At 27.9% G+C, this 23,949-nt stretch overlaps 2 protein-coding genes and 1 long non-coding RNA gene across 3 annotated transcripts; 2 read left to right on the top strand and 1 right to left on the bottom strand.

The window, feature by feature from the left end:
• The first annotated feature begins 168 nt into the window (after positions 1-168).
• On the top strand, positions 169-4,190 carry egh (beta-1,4-mannosyltransferase egh). Its single transcript, XM_015514359.2, has 4 exons — positions 169-546; positions 728-1,108; positions 1,182-1,612; positions 1,763-4,190. The coding sequence occupies exons 2-4, from the start codon at positions 730-732 to the stop codon at positions 2,333-2,335; spliced, it is 1,383 nt and encodes a 460-aa protein (XP_015369845.1). The 5' UTR covers positions 169-546; positions 728-729; the 3' UTR covers positions 2,336-4,190.
• A 101-nt stretch (positions 4,191-4,291) lies between these two features.
• On the bottom strand, positions 4,292-12,961 carry LOC149056233 (uncharacterized). Its single transcript, XR_016191442.1, has 3 exons — positions 12,821-12,961; positions 12,620-12,750; positions 4,292-5,659 (listed from the first exon to the last, which is right to left on the bottom strand). It is a non-coding gene; the product is annotated as an uncharacterized LOC149056233 (long non-coding RNA).
• A 332-nt stretch (positions 12,962-13,293) lies between these two features.
• Positions 13,294-23,633, top strand: Pfas (phosphoribosylformylglycinamidine synthase). The gene is made up of 20 exons (XM_015514392.2): positions 13,294-13,568; positions 13,635-13,782; positions 13,847-13,997; positions 14,131-14,264; positions 14,322-14,434; positions 14,503-14,643; positions 14,702-14,814; positions 15,297-15,785; positions 15,875-16,098; positions 16,423-16,752; positions 16,810-16,935; positions 17,024-17,204; positions 17,288-17,545; positions 17,615-17,883; positions 17,985-18,186; positions 18,723-18,905; positions 19,246-19,395; positions 19,473-19,649; positions 19,849-19,977; positions 23,300-23,633. Exons 1-20 carry the CDS (start codon positions 13,294-13,296, stop codon positions 23,485-23,487), a joined length of 3,981 nt encoding a protein of 1,326 aa, XP_015369878.2. The 3' UTR covers positions 23,488-23,633.
• Positions 23,634-23,949: the final 316 nt, after the last annotated feature.

Genomic DNA, 23,949 nt, shown 5'->3' with positions numbered 1-23,949 from the left:
ACCACAGCTTGCATTTTTAACCGGGTGAAACCTGAATCTGAATAATTCTGATATCTATCGTACGACAGTAACTGTTACGTTGGTATTAGTTCATGGGCGGAATTCACCAAATGCCTAATCAAATACAATTATTTTCTTTACACCTATTTTTTTTATAGGAGTTGTAAATTTGTCATAGTTGTATAGTAGTTGATACTAACAATAAATAAATGTAATAATTATTAAACCTTATTTTTTTATTTTTTTTTTTTTGTAAGTCATAGTGGGTAATTTGTAATTATAATAATAATACTATTCCGTGTTTAAGATTATGAAATATTTAATATTATAATGTATAGTGAAGTTTTATAAAGGTATTAAATTAAATCGATATTGTGTAGCTCATTATGTCTAAAATAGTTAAATTGGCAGTTGTGCTGTGATTGACAAAATCTCGACACAGTAACTACCTACTCAAATATCGGTAGAATTTACTTCACTACTGAAGAATTGGGTTACATCGGATAGCTTAGTTTTCGAGATACTGTCTTTCATAGATAAGTATAGGTAAGCTATACCTAATAATAATGATAATAGTTTTTTTTTAGACTTATTCATTCAAGGCTAATTATATTATAATGTATTACAACCTCATAATATACTCATATATTATTTTATATTAGTCATAGTGAAGACATAAAATGTAGTTGAAATGTTGAATGTTATTATTGTTTTTATCATTTCACAGCTATGTTAAGCAGTTGGACCAAACATGCACTTCATTGTACCTTATTGGTGTTGGTAATATCAATATTTGAAATCTGGTCGGGAGGTGTTAAACTATCAGCAGATGTTCAAAATACATATAATTTTAACCCATGGGAACGTTATGGTTATATTTGGTGCTTTATGTTGTATCTGCTACGATGTTTAACCTTCTTACCATTACCACAAGTACTATTGAATTTTTGCGGTCTTACAATGTATAATGCTTTTCAAGACAAAGTCATTCTAAAAGGATCACCTTTGCTGGCTCCATTTATATGCATACGTATAGTTACGAGAGGAGATTATCCTCAGTTAGTCAAAGCAAATGTTGCCCGTAATATGGCTCGATGTGTGGACGCTGGTAAAATTTAAATATAGCCTATACTTTATTTTTTAATATACTATGATAATATGTTTATTATTTTAAATTTTAGGATTGGAAAATTTCATGATTGAAGTAGTGACAGATAAAAGTATTGGCCTTCCTGAACATAGGCGTATACGGGAGGTAGTTGTTCCAAAATCTTATAAGACAAAGACTGGTGCACTTTTTAAGTCGCGAGCTCTTCAATTTTGTTTAGAAGACAATATAAATATTTTGGCAGATTGTGATTGGATTGTACATTTAGACGAAGAAACCCTATTGACTGAAAATTCAATTAGAGGTGTATTAAATTTTGTCTTGGATGGTAAACATCAGTTTGGCCAGGGTCTAATTACTTATGCTAATGAAGAAGTAGTAAATTGGTTCACAACCTTAGCAGATAGTTTCAGAGTAGCTGATGATATGGGTAAACTTCGAATTCAGCTTTCAATGTTCCATAAGCCACTTCTTAGTTGGAAAGGATCATATGTTGTCACCCAAGTAATTATATGATTTTCAATACATTTACTTGAATAAATAAATTTCTATAGTTTATTTGTATGAATTTATTTATTTTATCAATTGAGTTTGATACTGAATTTAAATCTCTTAACTTTTAAACAACAATTACAAAATTATTTAAAATTTTAGTTGGGTGCAGAGCGTCATATTTCATTTGATAATGGCTTAGATGGATCAATCGCAGAAGATTGTTTTTTTGCCATGCGAGCTGCTAAAGAAGGCTATACATTCAATTTTGTGGAAGGAGAAATGTGGGAAAAATCACCATTTTCACTTTGGGATTTCATCCAACAACGTAAACGTTGGCTTCAAGGTATTCTATTAGTAGTCCATTCAGCGGCCATTCCTTCGAAAACAAAAATGTGGTTAGCTTTATCATGTTATTCATGGGTAACATTGCCACTGTCTACTTCTAATTTAGTTTTAGCTAGATACTTTCCGATTCCATGTCCAGCAATCATGGATTTTGTTTGTGCATTTATAGCCGGTGTCAATATATATATGTACATATTTGGTGTAGTGAAATCTTTTTCATTATATCGTTTTGGTGTTTTAAAATTTACATTATGCATTATAGGAGCACTTTGTACTATACCTTTTAACGTAATAATTGAAAATGTTGCAGTTATATGGGGGCTTTTTGGTAATAAATACAAATTTTATGTTGTTCATAAGGAAATCAAACCACTTGTCACTGTGTAAATAACTGTCTGCAATGTGTTCACTTACATAAGATCTGATTTTTGGAAGGGAAAGACTATCTTGCCATTAAAAAATAAAGCAGATGGATAATACATACATGTATGTATCATTGACAACCCAATTTTTGAAATTTTAAATACTCAACACTTGACTATTATAAATGCTCAAATCTTATTAAAAAATAAAATGCGTTTAAACTATTTATCAAAATAAATATTGGTTATTTTACATTTGAAGATCTGCTAATCAGATTGTGGTTTTGAAGATCCTTAATTATAAAATATTGTGTTAAAAACTTCATGGATACATTTTAAATAATTAAAAACTTACATTTTTTTCAAATAATTCAAATAAATAATTAATAAGTTTTTGTCCAGCCTATGGATGCCATTGTAATTTTTTTTTTGCGAAGGCCAAGATCTCTGATTGTACCCTTGATAAAGTTTGGCAAAACTAGTCATAACCTAGTTTTATGTTAAGAGTCTTAAGTGTTTTATGTTTTGAGTATATTGTTTATGTTTATATACCTAGTTAATTTTAAGGAACAAATGCACACAATCTAGTAACCACACCAACAAAATAGATTGATTGCTATGATAAAATTTGACACTTAAAAATAGCAAGATTGTATTTTAACACCAGTCACTATCTTTTATTTTTTTTACTGATCAAAATCCCTAATTTTCTTTGGAAGTCGTGAATTAGTTTGAGTAAATTGATACTACTTAATATGAACAAATTTCTTATATTTCATGCAATATTTAACATTTTTGGATGCTGATTGTCATATTAATGTCAGTAGAATTGTTTATGAAATAAATTATAGTTTTTTACTAAACTTTTGTTGATTTTATAATTTTAATTTTTTTATTATTTTACCTACTATTACTATTTTAAATAATATACATATATAATATAATTTATGTAAATATATAAATATACTAAATTATAAGTTGTGTAGGTATACTTAAAAAATAATGTTATAGAAATCATTAAAATAAATTATGGTATAAGATAGTTCAATGAGCTTCAACTAATTGTAGTTGATAATTTATACAAATATTATTTACTTATTGTTTAATAATTTTTTTTTCATATTGTTTATCCATGGGTATTATAGGCGGGTTGTTATTGTTGTTGTATTTAAATATAAATTTAAATTTAGCAATAGTACTTTCTTTACTTTATACTTAAAATTAAAATAATATTAATTTTTAAATAAAAATGTTATTATTTACATGTTGTATGATGGTAGATTTGTACCAACATCTGTATATTTTATGCATTATGTAGTATTTTGTAGATTTACATTGTGATCTGAATAACTTAATGCATAATAATTTGATTTTTCATATAAACATAAAGAGTGAGCCTCCATATCATTTTTGTTTACATTTAGCCATTCAAGTATAAAATAATATAATCATAATTCCATAAAAGCTTTTATTACATATTAAGTTTTCATATATGCACCATTACAATTTATTTAAAGTATTATCTGTACATGTATATTCAAGTAAACTATTTGTTTTCATTAATATATAATAAATAAATAAACTAAAATATTGTTTTTGTATAATAATGTAAATATTTTCTTAAGTTTATAAAAAAAAATTACATTGAGATTCAATCATCTAGTTTGTTCTAGTCATACAATCATAATAATGAAAGTATTTTAATTTTTAATTTATTTAACTATCAACTCTGACAGATTTGTATTGGTATTTGGTTTGCTATACATCCTATTCTTACTGTGGCTGTATTGGTTTTTATTTTCTGGTGTCCTGATAAAATGTTTTGGGACGATAAATTGTATCAGAATTAAACTATTAAACTTCAATAACTTACATTAACATTTAGTCTTTTACTGCATTTTACTATACCTTAGTCTTTTTTTTTTCGGATTTTTGGACCATTTTCCACCTTATATAGGATTCGTGCAATTTAATCACACCAACAATTAGAGTTATTCCTATTGTTACAATTCCTAGGATTATATAGGATATAGGGTAGTTATTATCTTGATTAAGGCTCGATATATAATCAGTTTATTTTAATTTGTGAACATTTGGAGACAATATACACATGAGCATTATTAAAACAATTAATTTCCTTTTTTTAAAGTAATATTATCATAGTGTTTTTATGATCATATAAATATATTATATGGTATTCTACAAAATACAGATATTATTTATATAAATTTTCCCATAGATATAATAAGTCTTTTAAATAATTATATATTATTTTTTAAATAATTGTATATTATTTTTTAAATAATTTCTAAGTTTTCCACATTTGTGGAAGAAAAAAATGACACTATTGATGATATAACTATAAAAAAAAAAATAAGACGATCGTTGTGCATTATATAGGTATGTACTTATATATCTCAAAGCCTTGACATATTTCTTCAGTTTCGTGATCATTCTATTTGAAATCTTTATTCATCTTCTTGACCGATAACTGTGTATTTATCTTGTAAAATAATATAAAATAATTTTAAAACTAAATTTATCTTAATATAGAATTTATAAACTGTAAATTATAATATTTTATTATTAATTATTATTTTATATATTAAAATACGGGAAAATCGCAAATGGATGCCATTCCACTGCACATCAAATGTCAAGTGGGTCACTATAATTCATTGTTTGAAAGAACACGTTTAATTTTACACGAATGTGTTCAATTTCAATTGAAGGACATATTTTTATTATTTTTTTTTTTTTTAATGAATATAAACTGGTTCACTGTTTTATTAAACGTTCCAAACACTACTATAATATTTTTTGTGTTCAATTTGAATCCAATGATATGTTATGTATCAAAAAGATGATTTTGAGCGGTAATGGTCTTTTAGTCTAGTCTTTTATATTATCATCATTGATGATTCATCAATAATTTATTTCAGTACATGATGAGTTAAATTAATTTTTTAAATTTTTAAATAAATATGTCAATTCAATACTGTTTGGCATTTAGATTAGCAAAATAGTTACATATCTTCAATTTAACATGAACAGGCGTAGTGGTGATGATGACAATAGTAATAAATACCCTGTGAAATTAAAACTTAGTTTTGTATGAGCAAGAAAAAAAGAAACTGATAGTCAAAAATTAAAAACTATTGCACAGGACAAAAACTACTGTGGTAACTGATGAGCAATCATAATTGAATAGTAATTTAATTTTAAAAAATTAGCTTTATTATGTTTATACATTTTCGGTTAAAGATGGCCCGAAGTTTAAAATTGCTGACTGGCCTGTCACCTGTCCGTGTCTTTATCGTTTTATCAGCCGAGATAGCTTCTTCTACACCTAAAAAAAATACATTATTACAAAATCTTAATAAACAACACTGGTCGATATCGAACATTTTTAAAATATGTAAACCTTGAATTTGACTAAAATAGTAAAATGTCATCTGATTTAGAGGTACCTATTCACTATTGTAGATATTAACTATATATCCCCATTCGTATGATAGCCATTACCTATATCCGTGTATATCATATATATGTTACATACAATGTCCGGAATTGTACATTTCGCAATTTGTACAGTGATTTTTGTACACATTGCGAATTGTACAATGTTGCTGTACAAAGTAACTAGATTGTACAAGTTTCATTTCGCAAATGTATCTTCATTTTTCAAATCACAAGATTACTGCTAGTTTTAAAGTCTTAATTATTATTAACAAATAAATAGAAATACTGGATATTTTAATATAAAGTTACATAAATTACAATTTAATAATAAGTGGTATGTTTTAAAAGTATTTTCTTAACAAATATTACATATTAGTATATCATATAAAAAAATTTTTTAAATTAATATTATTTTCAACTTCACTCATTTTGCCCGATTGTATAATACTATAATCACACTAATATAAGCATATATAAGTTGAAATATTGCAGTAGTTCCGATAACAATGCACTAGTCCGTATTAAAATCTGTTTAAATTATATTTATGAACGACTCAACGACAGTACTTATCGTAAAGTCGTTTAGATAAACTTTATAATTTTTATTGCATTATACCTTTACTAATATAGTAATATGTTAGATTCCACATAACGTGGGAAAACAACTCATATGACTCTCATACGAGACGAAATTATACATCTTATTATAGATTCACGTATTTTATCTCATATCACAATGTGTACTGTGTACACTGTACAGTAATATGTAGTTTTATTCGATTTGTAATTTTTATAATATGTTTTTAAATTTTGTGATTTGTTCGATGATTGTAGTATACTCAATGCTAATACGTAAAGACCAGGTACATCTAATTATATATGATATACTAATATGTAATATTTGCTAAGAAAATGCTTTTTAAACATACCAGTTATTTATTATTATATTGTCATTAATGTTTTTAAATTTTGTGATTTGTACAATGAAGATACATTTCCCGATGGGCCATGGGCCGCGTATTAACTAGTTGACGGGGCCGCTGCATGCGCTACCAAACTACGGCTGTAACCTGTCGCAAATTAAATTTTAAAATTTATAGATTTTTATAAATACGATTTTAAATTTTATTCATATCAATTATTGCAAACTAGAAAGCAATAAGTCATTAACCAAAATATGAATAATAAATATTACCAAAGTCTATAACGCATAATATAACAGGATAAATTTAACAAAAACTGAATAATAATTTAAAGTTATTGCAATAATTCTAATCAAAAATAAAACAATCTCCGTGAACAGTAAATTTATAAATAGTCTGGTATTCCGTCTTCGTGTTGTCGCCTGTCGGAGGGTAACGACGACGAATTTTAACAATGCAAGTCGGCGTGGAACTGTAGTCTGAACTATAAAAATATTTTTATTTTAAATTTAGATTATTTTTAATATTATAAATAGTAATATCGAATTGATATAATTATAAATATACATATTAGGTAGTTTACCATCTAAACATGGGGCCGCTAAAAAGTTATTTTCCCGGGCCGGTCCAAAATTCCAATCCGTCCCTGGGGAAGTTGACAAGAATTTTAGTTTACCGAGAACGATTTTGCGGCATTATAAAGTTACTCCGGACACCACACTACCACAGTTATTGTGGTGGCGGAGATAAGTGTCCAGCAAGCTCCCCCCCTCCGTTGTCCGGCGACAATTCGTCTGCTGATGGCCGTGCCGCAGCCCGCCAGCCAGCCCGGCGACCGACAACCTGTGTCTTTCGTTGTCTTCTCTGAGCGGTCGAGCTGGACACAACGTCATTCCGTTCGACGTCGCGTGCTACGGTGGTGTGCCGCCTGATCCGCGTGTTCGGTCGACGCGTATCTTCTGCTAAGTCTTCGCCGTTCCATTAATCGCGGCAAATAAGTAGTCGTTCTTTTTGGCGTGGTCTTTTGGTAAATCATAAATTTATACTAATTCACGCGTCCGCGCTTTAATTTTTGACGCGTTACAAACCATGTCGTGACGGTTGCTGTTGTCACACCGTCGGAATCTTGTAGCCGAGAGCTTAGTGCGACTGTGACCACGTTCTCGCCTTCCCGGGATATGTACCTTAACCATATAGTCAGTCGTCCAAAGGTATTACATCGTCGTCCCAGCTTTCAGTCTGCAGTATTGTGGACCAACATGCCATACTGACAGTTGCCATCGGAACCAGGGTTCGTCTTAAATTATTATATATATGTTTCAGGCGCGTAGTCAGGGGGGGGATGTTACAGGTGTAATAACACCCCCCCCCTCCACAGTCGTGGTATACTTAATATTTTTTTTATCAAGATAAAGACGCATCATAAGCACGAATTATCTTAAATCGTGATTTACACTTATTTACCAAAATGAAGTATATTAGTTTATATTACGATAACAATAATGTAAAGCACTAAAGCCGGGATCCGGCATTAATTACTATTTTAGACCGTTCTGTTACGTTTTATCGATTACTCGTTTCATGCACGATTTAATATATCTTTTTATGCAGCGTGTAAGAAAACGTTTACAACTTCTTTTATTGATTATTTGATTATCATGAAGAACTATCGTATACCTACGTAAAGTTATCAATTTTGTGTTTATAATTTTAGATTCTGAGCGGAGCGATGAATGTATTGATTTTACCATGATGTGTGTGTTTTTTTGTTTTGTGTCTGTCATCACGTTTTGGGGCAGTAAAAATGCTTCGATTTTTGACTTCAGTACCTCGTTCGATCAGAAAATGAATCTAGTTGGTACTTTGGGGGGGGGGGAAGAAAAAAAAATCTTAATACTTTTCTAAATAATCGAGAAAAACAAACTAAAAATTAAGCGAAAAACGGGAAATTTTACGCACACTCATTTTTCGACAAAATCGATTTTGGTTTTTGATGTAACATTAAAACAAATGACGAATGTTAATATAAGTATATTCTATCCACCATGCAATTTTCGAAAATGTTCGACTTAAGTTGAACTATTCATAGGCATTTGAAATTTTCGATCATTATTAGTTATTTAAAATTAATATCGATAAAAATGTATTCGTTAAGCAGAAATGCTTGAAAATGTAATACAAGGCTTCTAACACATTGTAACATTAGCAGTTGAAAAATAAAAATAAATTCATTGTCACAATTTTTTTTTATAAGCATTCAAAGTTTGAATTTTGACAAAATATGTAAAAATCACAAAAATTCACAAAATATTTTAAGCTAGAAATTCATAAAAAATTTTCTTTTTAAATCTAAGATTTGAAAATTTAGTAAAAGACTCCTTAAAAGTTTTTCAATCTTTATCACAAATAAAAATTCAAATTAAATTTTTATGAGCATTTGAAATTTAAATTTTTACAACATTGGATTTTCACTTTTAGCGATTTCTTTATTTTGGTGTAACTCTAAAACAAATGACTGCAGATACTTGAAATTTTGACCAAATGTTTATATAGGCGTTTTATATATTTGATAAAATTTTCAAAATATTTAGATTTGATTTGAGCTGGTTACTGACATTTTAATTTTTCAACTTTTTTAGTTTTTTTTTCTATAAATATCGATAAAAATGTATGTGTTCGGTAGAAAAGCTTGAAAATTTAATACAAGGCTTCTAACACATTGTAACAATAGCAGTTCAAAAATATTAAAAACACATATGCACGATTTTTTTTTATAAGCATTTAAAGTTCAAATTTTGACTAATTACGTAAAAATTACGGCAATGTTCAAATTATCTTAGATAGAAATTCATAAAAGTTTTTCCTTTTAATTCTAAAATTTAAAAATTTAATACAAACTCCTAAGCATAAATGCTTGAAAATGTAATACAAGGCTTCTAACACATTGTAACAATAGCAGTTGAAATAAATTAAATTCATTGTCACAATTTTTTTTTTATAAGCATTCAAAGTTTGAATTTTGACAAAATATGTAAAAATCACAAAAATTCACAAAATATTTTAAGCTAGAAATTCATAAAAAAATTTTCTTTTATATCTAAGATTTGAAAATTTAATACAAGACTTCTAACACTGTTACAATAGCAGTTGAAAAATAAAAGAAATATATAGTCACAATTTTTTTTTATAAGCATTTAAAGTTCATATTTATCCAATATTCTTGTGTCAAATTTAATTTATGATACATATTTTTTATTTCTTCTAAAAAAATATATATATATACTTAGGTAACCCACTCCCGCTCCTGTCTTTAACATGGCATGCAAGTCGTTGCCGATAACCGCCAATAATTGTAGGATCTGTAACGCCGCAAACAGGCACCTTGGTGGTTTACAATGTTTACATCCCCCAACAACATAAATAATCACTTTGAATTGCATATAAATATTTATTTTTATATCATCACATCTTATTATAATCATTATAACAGTCTCACTTAATAATAATGCCAGCTCATCTATGACTTCATTAACTTTTATTTTAACATTTATATGCTTATAAATAAGTTAATTTTTTTTTGTGGAGGCGCAAATTTTTATGTTGCCAGCATAGGCGCAACTAGAGGCCATACACTGGGGGTGCTAAAATTATGTAGGTGAAACAGACCCGTGGGGGCTACGCCCCCACACCCCAAGTACAATATTTAAATTTTATAATTACTATAACCAATCTTAAATGCATCATAAAAACATAAGCACACTAATATTTACCTCATAAATACATTAGGTATATTACCTATATTATTATTTAGGTGATTCAATTCAAATAATTACCTAGTATAAACAGATAAATAATATTTATTTTTTTAATAACAGATGTCAAAATAATTATACAATTTACATTTTTAGCAGTCACTTACATGAGGTACAATCTATCTCAAAGGTTAGGTAATAATACTATGTTTACATAATATACAATATTATACATATTGCCAATGGCCATAGTTTCCGAGGCTTAATTCAAATAATAATAAAAAAAATATTATGCATAATATATAATATACTATTTTATACTAATACTATTTTTCTTTTATTAGAGGAATTGGAATATATTTCCAATATTTCTGTAGAAGTAATTTTATTAACAACATATCTTTCAATATTTAAACAACCTTACGTAAAACAAAAAAAAAACTTTTTCATATGACTTTTCCATTTTTGGTGTTTTTGATCTGGAGGTGCTAAATTAAAGGCTGGGGGTGCTGAAGCACCCCCAAGCACCCCTTTAGTTGCGCAACTTGCCAGGAGCACCGCTCCTAAATGAACCCCAGCCTTGGTTGAAATGAATGTAACTTTTTAGCCTATAATAATTAAAATGATACTCTGCTATCATATGTAAGAACCCTATGATTTTGTGGTAAACCGACATTATTTTAGGGATTGGTATAATATTATGTTTTTTATATTTTATAGTTAATTACGAGTATATAAATATAACTAGGTCACATCTTTGTTTTAAAATTGAATAATAGTTATTCCATGCACCATGCAAACTAAGTCATGTGTAATAAATGATACAATAGTACTTTAAGTCTTAAGTTTTAATCAATTGCAATTTACATGATTTGTATTGTTTTCAATTTATTATCCATCATAATGTATTTATGGATAATTGGGTAGTGGTGGTACCTAGGTATAATGCCTATTACTTTTATTATGTTTTTATTCATCATGTGCAGGGGCGGACTGGGAAGGGTCCGGAAATTTTTAAACACAATCAATTTTCAACAAAATCGATTTTGGTTTTTGATGTAACTTTAAAACAGATGACCATAGATAAATGAAATTTTCACCCAATGTTTATATATAAGTATATTCTATCCACCTTGCAATTTTCAAAAATTTTCGTCTTAAGTTGAACTATTTATAGGTTAGGTTAGGTAATTTTAGATTCAAATTTAATTTTATCCATTACAGTAACCTATACTGCAGTACAGCAGAGCGACATCCACGACTAACCAGCTTTTTAAAATTTTAGAAAATTAGCTTTTTTTTACTAAGTACCTACAGAGTAAATTATTTCTCCAAAAAAGTAAATAATTAATGATGTAGAGTTGTGTGCTAAAAAAAATCACTGTGTATATTGTATTGTATTCATTCAAGTATTACCTATGTAAGTGTTTACATTTAGTATTTTTTAATAGATATGTTCTCGTTTTTTTTTCAAGATTATAAACATTTTATATTACAACATTTACAACTATATTCATCAATAGGAAAAAGTTATACAGAATTGTGTTTAATGCTATAATATTACATCGTTCGATATAAAAATTAAAACTATATTATCTTATCTGAAATAATAGACTTCTGCCAGGAATTTATTTAAAACTATAATTTTAATCTATTTGACCGTTGAACTAAAGAAAACATTAATAATGGTTCTAACTGTTCTGTGCAATCTGTACTCGGCGATTACACTAGTCATTTTTATTTTTTATAGATTAATAAAAAATACGTGCAATAATGGCAAACAGAAATGAAAATTGTACAGAAGTTAAATATAATGATCAAGAATTTGAATTTAGGGATTGATTGAATCACAATAATATATTATTATAATAAAATAATAGCAATTATTGCAATAATAATACATCTATGCATTATAATATACGTAATGTAATATATTATAGATATAGTCATAATTTCCGAAAGTCGATTAACTATAATTATTATTTATTTTCTATTCAAATTGCTATGGTTAGGTAATTGATTAGTAGTAAGTATTTAGTATTATAAATTATAATAATATTTTACATTTATGCGTAATCAAAAAGATAATTAAAAATATTAGATATTAACACTATTAAATGGTAATTTTCAATAGAAATATTTAAAAATGAAAGGCAACAACCGCCGCCCTACCCTAATTATTGTCGTTCAGTATGGTCAATACTTTAATTCTGTAGTTTTCTGCACTGTTCTGTGACTAGTGGACGGATGAATCGTTGAAATTTTCCCGCCATACAATTTTATCTATCCCGGCTCACTTGACCCTACGGATTGGGACAACATAGTCATTAGTCTCGTCTCTCGTGTCTACTTAGGTATTACAACTTAACTTACTGTCTGACCGGAAGTTTGCAGAAACCGCGTGGTTACCAAATCCCGGTTAGTTTATTGCCGAATCGAGGTGACTCCACATCACGGAATTTTCGATCAAATTAAATTATCTTATCGTTTCACCTGACACCTATCACCTCTCGGCTACACGTGGACCTGTTGCACGTCTGCGACCTGCCGGCTGCGAACGTACCGCACTGCTTTCGTATCGCGCGTGTCCACTTGACTGTTCTGATTCAAATCTGTTCAGATCTTAACGGTTTGGAACGAACGTAGGAAATCACTTTAAAAGTGCTCTTTAACCGCTATCATAAGTAATTGGAATTGGTCGCTGTTAATTGATTTGGATGATAATCAAATATATTTCCATAACATAAGTATAATATCTTAATACCAACAGGTAAATTATTATTTAGACTTGTGCTTGACATTGCTTACTTTTAAACCCAATCAATTAGTGTTTGAATAGTTACAGGATGGCTATCATACAATATTTTCGAAAGACACAGAATCTACCGATTCGGGAATCTCAAAAAGTTTTAAATCTCAAAACAATATCAAAAGATATACACAACATACAAATTGAACAATGTTTTTACATTGACATTGGGGAACACAAAAATGTGTCTGCTGAAGAATTAAAGAAATTAGAATGGTTGTTAACAGATCCATTAGATCGTCATGGACTTTCCAAGAACAAATGTCTAGATATAAAAGACAATAATAGCGTTTTGATTGAAATTGGCCCCAGGTAATTGAAGTATTTTCAATATTTATCTCTCAAAACATTGTTTATAATAATATGATTGAATTTTAGATTAAATTTTTCAACACCCTTTTCAAGCAATGTTTTATCGATCTGTAAATCAATAAATTTGAAGTTTGTCAGACGTTTAGAAAAATCTACTCGGTATTTGATAACATTCACAAATAACCATTTGTTAACAGCTGAATTGATTCAACAGGTTTTGTATTGAATATTATTATTAAATTTGTACTTAATTACATTATTTATATGTCAATTTACAGTTAACTACTGCTTTATATGATAAAATGACTGAAACAGTTTATACATCTCCATTGTTATCTTTTAAAAGTCAAGACATTAAAGAAAGTTGGTATGAAGTTGATATACTTGGCAGAGGTGTTGAAGCTATGAAAGAAGTCAATACAAAACTTGGTTGGTAAATGTGAAAATTACATAATTTTGGTTGGTAATGAATTATTACTTAAATGCACAAAATTAGTGATTTGTGGTGTTTATTTATTCTATAATTTATGTATAATCATTTAATTTACTTGTGGGATTATAGGTTTGGCATTTGATGAATGGGATATTGAAAACTATACCAACATGTTTTTAAAGGCCAATCGGAATCCTACTACTGTAGAATGTTTTGATTTAGCTCAGTCAAACTCTGAGCATAGTCGTCATTGGTTTTTTAAGGTTGGTATAGAAATATTTTTAATTTCAATAATAATTTATTAAATTGCTTTCCTATAGGGTGAGTTAATTATAAATGGAGAAACAATAAATGATTCATTGTTTGATATGATAATTGAAACACAACATTTTTCAAACTCTAATAATGTAATTAAATTTAATGACAATAGCAGGTTTGTAACATATTTAATTGTGATTTATTTGAATGAATGATTTAATCATTTTGGTTTTATTTTTTCAGTGCTATTGCTGGATTTAAAGTCAAACAAATAAAACCAACAAAACCATCTGAGCCAAGTCATTATGTTTCTGAGTTATTACATTTAAATTTGGTGTTTACTGCTGAAACTCACAATTTTCCAACTGGAGTTGAACCTTTTAGGTATTTTATACAAAATTATTTAAGATATAGTAAAATAGTATAATTATAATTCCTACAGTGGAGCATCAACTGGTACTGGAGGACGAATTAGAGATGTTCAGGCTGTAGGAAGAGGTGGAATTTGTGTTGCTGCTACTGCAGCTTATTGCGTAGGAAATTTATTTATTCCCGGTAATTTTTAACTTCTTTACTACACAAATTTTATTTTTTTATTATGATTTGACTGTCAAGCAGAGGTGGTACTAGTCAGTCAACACTTTTATAATATTGATTTGTTAAAAATTGTATACATTTTTTAAATTCTACTGCCTAGAAAAATGGTTTTGCATACAATTTATCCCACTCTAATTCAGTTAGTGGCCAAAACAGCAATTGCGAAATCACCACCTCTGCTACTAGGGTCATTACAGTTGACAATCTCTAATATAATATAAAAGTTATCATTGGTGTTTATGAAGTTGTATTTCTTATAGCTTAAAAGATTTGTGATTTGTTATTGTTATTTATATATTAAAAATTTTAAAAATATAAGCCAAAATTCTTATTAATTTATTATTATAACACCAATTTTAATTTATCAAAATTACATGTTGATGTGCATTGAGCAGGATAATATACATAGTATATGTAAAAATTAAAAATTTGTTTTCTAGGCTATGACTTGCCATGGGAAGATAAATCATTCATCTATCCTCAAAATTTAGCAAGTCCCCTTAAAATACTTATTGAAGCTTCTAATGGTGCTTCAGACTATGGAAACAAATTTGGTGAACCTGTTATTAGTGGCTTTGTTCGGTCGTTTGGTATGATCGCAAATAATGAACGCCGTGAATGGATCAAACCTATTATGTTTACTGGTGGACTTGGCACGATGCTGGCTGAGTTTACTACTAAACTTACTCCATATGAAGGTTTGCAAGTAGTGAAAATTGGAGGACCAGTTTATAGGATTGGTTTAGGTGGAAGTTCTGCAAGTTCATTCCAAGTTCAGGGAGTAAATAAGACTAGTTTAGAATTTGATGCTGTCCAAAGAGGTGATCCAGAAATGGAACAAAAAATGAATCGAGTTGTTAGAGCTTGTATTGAAAATCCAGGTTATAATCCTATATTAAGTATTCATGATCAAGGGGCTGGTGGAAATGGTAAATATTAAATAGTAGTTTAAATTATAATACAATATTTAAAATTAAATTAATTATATTTGATTTTACAATATAAGATTAATTTTTAGGAAATGTGTTAAAAGAAATAGTAGAACCTGCTGGTGCAATAATTTATGCAAATAGATTTGAACTTGGTGATCCTACAATTAATGCATTAGAGCTTTGGGGAGCTGAGTATCAAGAAAATAATGCTATTCTCTGTGATGAAAAAGATTTAGAATTGTTAAACAAAATTTCCTTAAGAGAAAGATGTCCAGTTTTACCAGTTGGTGTTGTAACTAATGATGGAAAGGTAAATTATACTCAAATTCCAAATTAGATCAGACTTCGACGGCGACGAGTTTTTGTCGGGCAGCAGTCAGGCAACACCCGCTTATCACCCCTCCCAATCAATAATTTGTTTATCCAATATCCAGCCGTGTAGTACTACCACGCCCATGCACACAACTCGGCTGCCAAAGTCTAATCTTATTTGGAATAGAGTTTATACAAATTATTTTTGCACTAGAACATTTAAAATTAATTATTTTTGTACTTGTTATATACTTGCATACATCTGATAAATAGAAGGTACATTTAAAAATTAATTGTTATAAAGATTTTGGTATTTTTATAGGTTATTTTAACTGAAAATGATAATCCTATTTTCGAAAATGGAAAATATCCAGTAAACTTAGATCTGGATATGATTTTGAGTAAAGTACCACGTAAAGTTTTCAAACAATCATGGCATCCAAAAGAAAAAATACCTTTTGTAGTACCTAATCTAACTGTTATTGAAGCATTGGATAGAGTGTTAAGACTTCCATCTGTAGCTAGTAAAAGATATTTGACAAACAAGGTTGATCGTTCTGTAACAGGTCAAATAGCTCAACAACAATGTGTTGGCCCATTACATACTCCACTTAGTGATGTTGCTGTTACTGTTGTTTCATTATTTGATACGGTAAAATGATAAAAAATTACCTTTTGTGGTTGCTAAATTTTTGATTTGATTTTAAAGGTCGGAATTGCAACTTCCATTGGTGAACAACCTATTAAAGGCTTACTTGATGCTGATGTTGGAGCTAGAATGGCTGTAGCAGAGTCATTAACAAATTTAGTATTTGCTCCAATATCATGTTTAGAAGTAAATTTATTAATACTCTACAAATATATGTTATATAAGGAAATATACATATTATTTAATTTATTCTGTTAATTTTTTATTATTGTAGGATGTTAAATGTAGTGGTAATTGGATGTGGCCTGCTAAACTTCCAGGTGAAGGTGCAGAATTATTTTATGCTTGTAAAGCTATGTGTGAAGTAATGAAACAACTCGGAATAGCTATTGATGGTGGTAAAGACTCTTTAAGTATGGCAGCTAAAGTTGGCGAGAAAAACATCAAAGCACCTGGTATCAAATTATTTAAAATAATTAAATTAATAATGCATTTATAATTGAACATTATTGTAAATTAATTACAAACTGTATAATAGGTTCTATAGTTATCTCAACTTATGTTCAATGTGAAGATGTAAGATTGGTGGTAACTCCTGATCTTAAAGGACCAAGACAAAATCATGAAAATGAAGAAGCAAGTTATCTTCTATTTGTAGACTTATCTGGTGGTCATCGACGACTTGGTGCTTCAGCTTTGGCTCAATGTTATGGACAATTAGGCGATAGTTCTCCAGATTTAGATGATCCTAGCTTGTTAAAAAAAGCATTTAAATCTATTCAAAAACTTATTAAAAGTATTAATTAAATTCTTAATTTCCTACTCATACAACTTGTATTATATTATTTAATTTAAATGGTTGTAGGTCAACTATTATTATCTGGTCATGACATAAGTGATGGCGGGCTAATAACATGTCTATTAGAAATGGCTTTTGGTGGATACTGTGGATTCAATGTGGATTTGAAGACAATTAAAGATGCATCTAGTAAAAATATTATAGACATATTATTTGCTGAAGAATGTGGTTGGGTGGTAGAAGTAGATGCAAAAAATATTGACAAAGTACTTTTGGAAATAAATGTACCTGCTTATGTTATTGGTCGCACATCAACATATGGCAACAAATCTCGTGTATGTTATTATTAAAATATTTTATTTATATAGTAAATTAAAAATTAAATATAATCAATAATTTTATAATTAAGTTAAAAAGTACTATTTTATTTTTCTAGATTCTAATAAAAAATTCAGGGGAAACTATTCTTGATATTAAATTAACTGAAGTGTTCAAAATGTGGGAAAGCACAAGTTATGAGTTGGAAAAGATCCAATCTAATATTGTAACTGCTGAAGAAGAATTTAATTCCTTAGAAAACCGTTTAGGACCGGTTTATTCTTATAATTTTGAATTAAATAATTCATTAGCTGTGCCAGGTATGAAGAATAATTTATTTATTTTGAATGTCTAACATAAACATATTATATTACCTAATAGTATCTTATTATGCTAGCTCAAATGTCTAGCAAATAGCTATACTTATTAAACCTGACTATAGTCCTTTCAATAAATAATCAGTTTTGTTACAAATATAAAAATATGATTAAAAATTAATAAGTTATTATAAGCTTATAACCATAATATCTTAAATTGGCTCTTTAATAAAAAAAAAAAAAAAAACCAATGTTCGGTTCTTTTCTGTTTTAAAAATCAACTTCTAATTTCTAATTTTGAGTTCATTCATTTCCCATATAATTAATACCATTCCCTCGGCAGAATTGACCCAGAGATTTTAACGACTAACTCACATATTTAAAATCAACAAATAAGTGGATCTTCTACTTAGTCGTCAGTTCTTAAAGTCATATAATGAAATTTACTTTTTGTATTTCTTTTAGATATATTGTATTGTTATAATTAAAAGTTAATTATAAACTTAGATGAAATAAATATTTTTTGAATTTTTGTATAGATTTGTCTTTGAAAGTGGCTGTTATTAGAGAAGAAGGAACAAATGGTGACCGAGAAATGAGTGTGGCTTTGTTTATTGCTGGTTTTGAAGTATGGGATATTACTGTTCAAGATCTCTTAAATGAGGCAGTTAATATTGATCAGTTTAGAGGCTTAATTTTCCCTGGAGGGTTTAGTTATGGAGGTATGATATTATACCACACAATTACTGTTTGTGACAAGTATTTGCGTCATTAGGCTTGTTTATTTTTGCAGTTGATGCATATTTGAGTTTTCTCATTTTTATATTTTTTCAATAAGTAATAAATTGGCCAGTGTTAAGTAATAAGCTTACTATAATAGAATTATAGAATGCGTATGTGTTAATTAGTTTTACGACAGGATTTCTTTTTTTTTAGATTTTTGTTCATTGTTTTTTATACATATCAATCAGAAAACAAACATACAAAAATGATAGACAGTAAATTTGTTAATATTAATGAAATAGTTATCTAATTATTTATTTTATAATTCATTGCGTTTAGATGTATTGGGTTCAGCCAAAGGATGGGCTGCAAGTTTAGCATTCCATACCAATGTTAAAAAAAGCTTAGAAAATTTCATGACTAAAAAAAATACATTTAGTTTAGGAGTATGCAATGGTTGTCAACTAATGTGTAACCTTGGATTAGTTGGTAAATTTTAATTTGATTAGCTGTTTCAAATAAATTGTTCAAACATATGTTTAGTTAAATATAATCATTAATTTTAGGTGAAATTAATGAAAACAATTCTTTAAATATTGACGATCCTCCCGTAATAATGTGTCATAATAAATCCGGAAGATATGAAAGTCGTTTTAGCACAGTTAAAATTAATCCATCAAAGGCTATTATGTTCAAAGATATGGATGAAAGTATACTTGGAGTATGGATTGCTCATGCTGAAGGTAATTAATTTAAAAAATAAAATACATAATAAATGAAAACAAAAATATAAATGATACATTTTACCAAGAATATTAAGTTACAAATAAGTTAAGATAATTAAGCAATATTATAACATCATCTAATTTATTGACTTTAATATTTTAGTCTTATTGTTATCTAATATTTTTAAAGTCAAAAATTAAATAAATTACATTTTAGGTCGTTTTGAATTCCGAAATGCTGATGTAAAAGATGCTCTTGTTACTAACAATTGTATTCCTATTACATATGTTGATGATCAAAATATATCAACTGAAAATTATCCAATGAATCCTAATGGTTCTCCCGGTAAGTGATATAATTTAATTTATATTTTGTATTATTTATTCAATGATCTCTTAGAAAATATTTTAAGATACCATTTACAGCCTTTATTATAGATTTCTTGAATACTATTAGATTTATGAAAATATATTGTGTCATCTACTTCTCTAAGTGAAATTATTCCATAGACATAGATTTTTATACCACATAACCCTGTTTACACATAAGTACAATACAGTATGTACTTACTATAAATAGATAAAATAAAACAGAGTAAATGTTTAGAACAACCACATTAAATTAAATTCAAAGTCAATCATGTGTTATTACATTTATTAATATTTAATTTTTTTTTAAATCCTTATATGCATTTTATTTTATGAGCACTTAAAATTTGAAGTATGTTGAAATTAATTATTTTGATAAATTCAATTATAACCTATTGTTTACAGTTCATAACTGTCCATATTTTAATTATTGAAACTTGAAATATTGTAATCCAAGGTCATTCAAACTATAAAAACATACTTATATTTTAATTTAATTAATTTAAAAAAACCTTAACTCGTGATTTGTCTACTCATTAACAATAAAAAAATCAAGAAAATTTAAAACTTTGTCGATGCAAAATGGTAACTTGTTCATTTAAAAAAAGTCAGGTCAGGAAACCACCATAGGCACTGTCTTAGTGTCGTACTCAAAATATATCAAAAATAATTTAAAAAAATATATATTATAGTAAAATTACTAATATGCACATTTATATTAAAAATAGAAAAAAACAGAGAAGTCTTTCTGCTGTTAAGTAATTGTTGAATTACCTTGTTATTGAGTAGATAATTTTAATAGTTAAATTGTAATTCAATGATAATATCTATAATAATTCTGATTGTGAGTTTATAATGTTTCTAAAAATATTTTAATAATTATTTAAAGATATTGCTATTAGTAATTCATTTTTCTATTAGTAATTTGTAGATTAAACTAATGTTTGTCAAAAAAAAAATATATATATTATTATAAATTAAAATATTATTTCATATTATACCTATTAACTATATACCTATTATTAACTTATACGAAAGTCAATAGGTACCATCATGGATACAATTTATCAATATTCGATATGAATAAGTTTGTGATATACAGTGGCGCAACTAGGATCTATTTTCGGGAGGGGTTATACATATAAAAAAATAAATTAGCAAAAAAAAAAAAGTCTTCATTTAATGAAGTGTCTTCAATTTTAAATATTTGACTTTTAAAAACATTTCGGGAGGTCACAACCCCCAAACCCCACCCCTGGTTGCGCCACTGGTGATATACATACATAGTTTAAAATTTTAATCAAAATATCTAATCTAATTTTCCAAATAGAGATATCAAAATTCTTGTTTTTTTATAAGACTCACAGGGATAAGAACTACAATTATATCATTTTTTAATTTGCTTTAATGTTTTGGTAAAAATTTTAAAAATATATTTTTTAATTTAATTATTTCCAAAAATATTTAAGATAGTCATTTTGTAGAGTTTATCGTTCTGAATATAATGACGTTTCAAAATGTTGTTTTCATTAATTTCATGATTTTTAATATTTTTAATATTTGTTCTAGATTTTAATAAATAAAATATAATTATAACTAGGCACACTGAAATCGTTCAGCTGGCCATACGAGTACGCGCGCAGCGAGGCGTTTGGAATGCTTGATAACAATGATAACACTATACAGTATTAAATAATACATAATTTTTCTTGAAACTAAAGAAAAAATTAAAAATCAGAAAATTAACAAAAATAAAATGTTAAAACGTCAATATGTTTAGAAAAATAAACTATAAAATGGCTACAATGATTTTTTTTGGAAATAATAAAATAAAAAAATGTATTTTTTAACTTTTTACCAAAATATTAAAATAAATTAAAATATGAAATAATTGTAGTTCTTAGTCCAGTGATTTTTTTTTATAAATCCAGAATTTTGATATCTCCATTATTTCGGTAGATATCACAATGGGTAAATCCTCTATCGCTGGACACCTGTAGAATAAAATTACTTCTGTACCAAACTTCAGAACAATGGGTCTAATTTAGGCTTGGCTGTGGAATGTGAAACGCATACACAAAGGTTGTCTTTTATTAATATTGATAAGTGAATATTGATAGAAAATATGTATATTGTATATTATGCAATATATATTATATTATAGTATGTGAAATGCTTAATATAATAAAATTAGTAAAATTTTATTTATTAGTGGAAATTCACAACGATATCATGTTTTTAAAAATAAAAGCTAATCCAGCTGGATTTTTCAATAAAGGCAGGGGCTTGAAAATAAATAATTACAATTTTGTTTTCATTTGTGCAGTTGAATCATAATTCTAGACATTAAGGTGATATATTTGAAAAAGTTTGTTCAACTTGAACTTCTCAACGTTTCTATAGTACAAAAAATGCTCAACAGTCATCATCTTCGATGCTGGAATCTTTTGGTAGAATGTTGAATCTAGTTAGTACATTAATTAAGAGATTGTAATTGAAAATTCTCCGTAGTTTTTATAAAATAATGGAGTAAATAAAAAATGAAAATTTGTAAAATGTTAGTGCTATTACTAAAATTAAAATTGTCTTTGATTAGTTTTAGTTATTTTTCTAAAACCGTCAATGATAATTGTTCGTTTGGTCAAAAAGCTTTAAAACCTACTACAAGCCGGTTCCCTTATAAGTTTTTATCATATAGCTAATAAAAATATTAATAAATGCGATAAATTATGTTTAAAGCATTTAAAGTTCAAATTTTGACAAAAACCACAGTTGTTTGTAGTTAGTAAAATAATTTTTATAAATTCCTAACTTTAAATAATTTGCAAATTATTGCAAATTTTTACGTATTTTGTCAAATTTTAAATCTCAGACGCTCATAAAAAGTTATTGTGGATTTACTTTACGCTTACCTTTTTTTTTAGTTTGCATTAACAATAACTTATGAGTTATAAGGAACCTTGTATTTTATTTAAGCCCTCTTTGCTTCAGCCGTTAGCACCCCTGCGTACCCCCTGCAGTTCCCTTTGCATAGTCGTTATTGTGGGGACCGTATGTTATTTGGATTATGCGTATACTGTGTAATATAAATGAGTTATATTTCAGTTTATAATAAAATATGAAAATTCAAGAATATCATAATTTATTGTCCAAATTACAAATGTTTAAAACTAATAAAATTGGCGGAAAATACCTTCTTCCCTTGTAGGAATTGTAGGATATTCACGATAATCCGATAATTTTCAGTGATGAGGTCCTTCCGTTGTTTGTTTAACGTATCCATATCATTTATTTTACAGGTGGAATAGCCGGTATATGTTCATTCGATGGCAGACATTTGGCCTTAATGCCGCATCCGGAACGAAGTGTGTTCACGTGGCAGTGGCCTTACACGTACGGGTTGATGGCAGATGGGCTTAAAGACGGTGATTACGCCCCTTGGATGCAGATGTTTTACAACGCTTATGAGTGGTGCTCCCGTAATTAGTCTAACACAACGTACAGTGCCTACTCGTTGTTGAAGAACATTTTTCAATAGTAACAATAACAACGAATTCGATCATGAGTCGTGTATAATAATAATAATGATTGCAATAAATATGAACGAATAAATTTATACGTGTATAATAATAATATATTGCCATTTTTCATGTTATGTAATCCTCTTCATCATTATTACTTGTTGTGCTTAATTGTATAGTTGTATATTTTCTTATTAAAAAAAAAATAATAATAATAATAATATATACCTACGTGTGTTATTATTGCAGCATTGTGTATAAAAAATAAAAAATATTTTTGTTTTATTTTTTCGACCTATACGCATACGATACGCGTTGTCTTAGGTTTTTGTCGACAGATATTGTGTAGGTATCAAGGTATGTAAGGCTTTTGTTCAGTCTAGTGCGGTAGTATTACTATACTATTAGGTAAAAGGTCATTAGATTAT

Source organism: Diuraphis noxia, unplaced genomic scaffold (genome assembly GCF_037042655.1).
Source record: "Diuraphis noxia isolate RWA-SAM2 unplaced genomic scaffold, SU_Dnox_SAM2 contig0004, whole genome shotgun sequence".
NCBI lineage: Eukaryota > Metazoa > Arthropoda > Insecta > Hemiptera > Aphididae > Diuraphis > Diuraphis noxia.
Note: the sequence above shows the minus strand (reverse complement) of the source record. Positions and strands in the feature narration are given on the sequence as shown.

What these genes read in the sequence shown, in the direction of transcription:
- egh (XM_015514359.2), top strand. Translation starts at nt 730, where the DNA reads ATGTTAAGCAGTTGGACCAAACATGCACTTCATTGTACCTTATTGGTG. An exon ending in GGCTCGATGTGTGGACGCTG is followed by an intron (nt 1,109 to 1,181) that starts GTAAAATTTAAA and finishes TTTAAATTTTAG; the next exon opens with GATTGGAAAATTTCATGATT. An exon ending in GATCATATGTTGTCACCCAA is followed by an intron (nt 1,613 to 1,762) that starts GTAATTATATGA and finishes TTAAAATTTTAG; the next exon opens with TTGGGTGCAGAGCGTCATAT.
- Pfas (XM_015514392.2), top strand. Translation starts at nt 13,294, where the DNA reads ATGGCTATCATACAATATTTTCGAAAGACACAGAATCTACCGATTCGG. An exon ending in TTGTAACTAATGATGGAAAG is followed by an intron (nt 16,099 to 16,422) that starts GTAAATTATACT and finishes GTATTTTTATAG; the next exon opens with GTTATTTTAACTGAAAATGA. An exon ending in TGGAGGGTTTAGTTATGGAG is followed by an intron (nt 18,906 to 19,245) that starts GTATGATATTAT and finishes CATTGCGTTTAG; the next exon opens with ATGTATTGGGTTCAGCCAAA.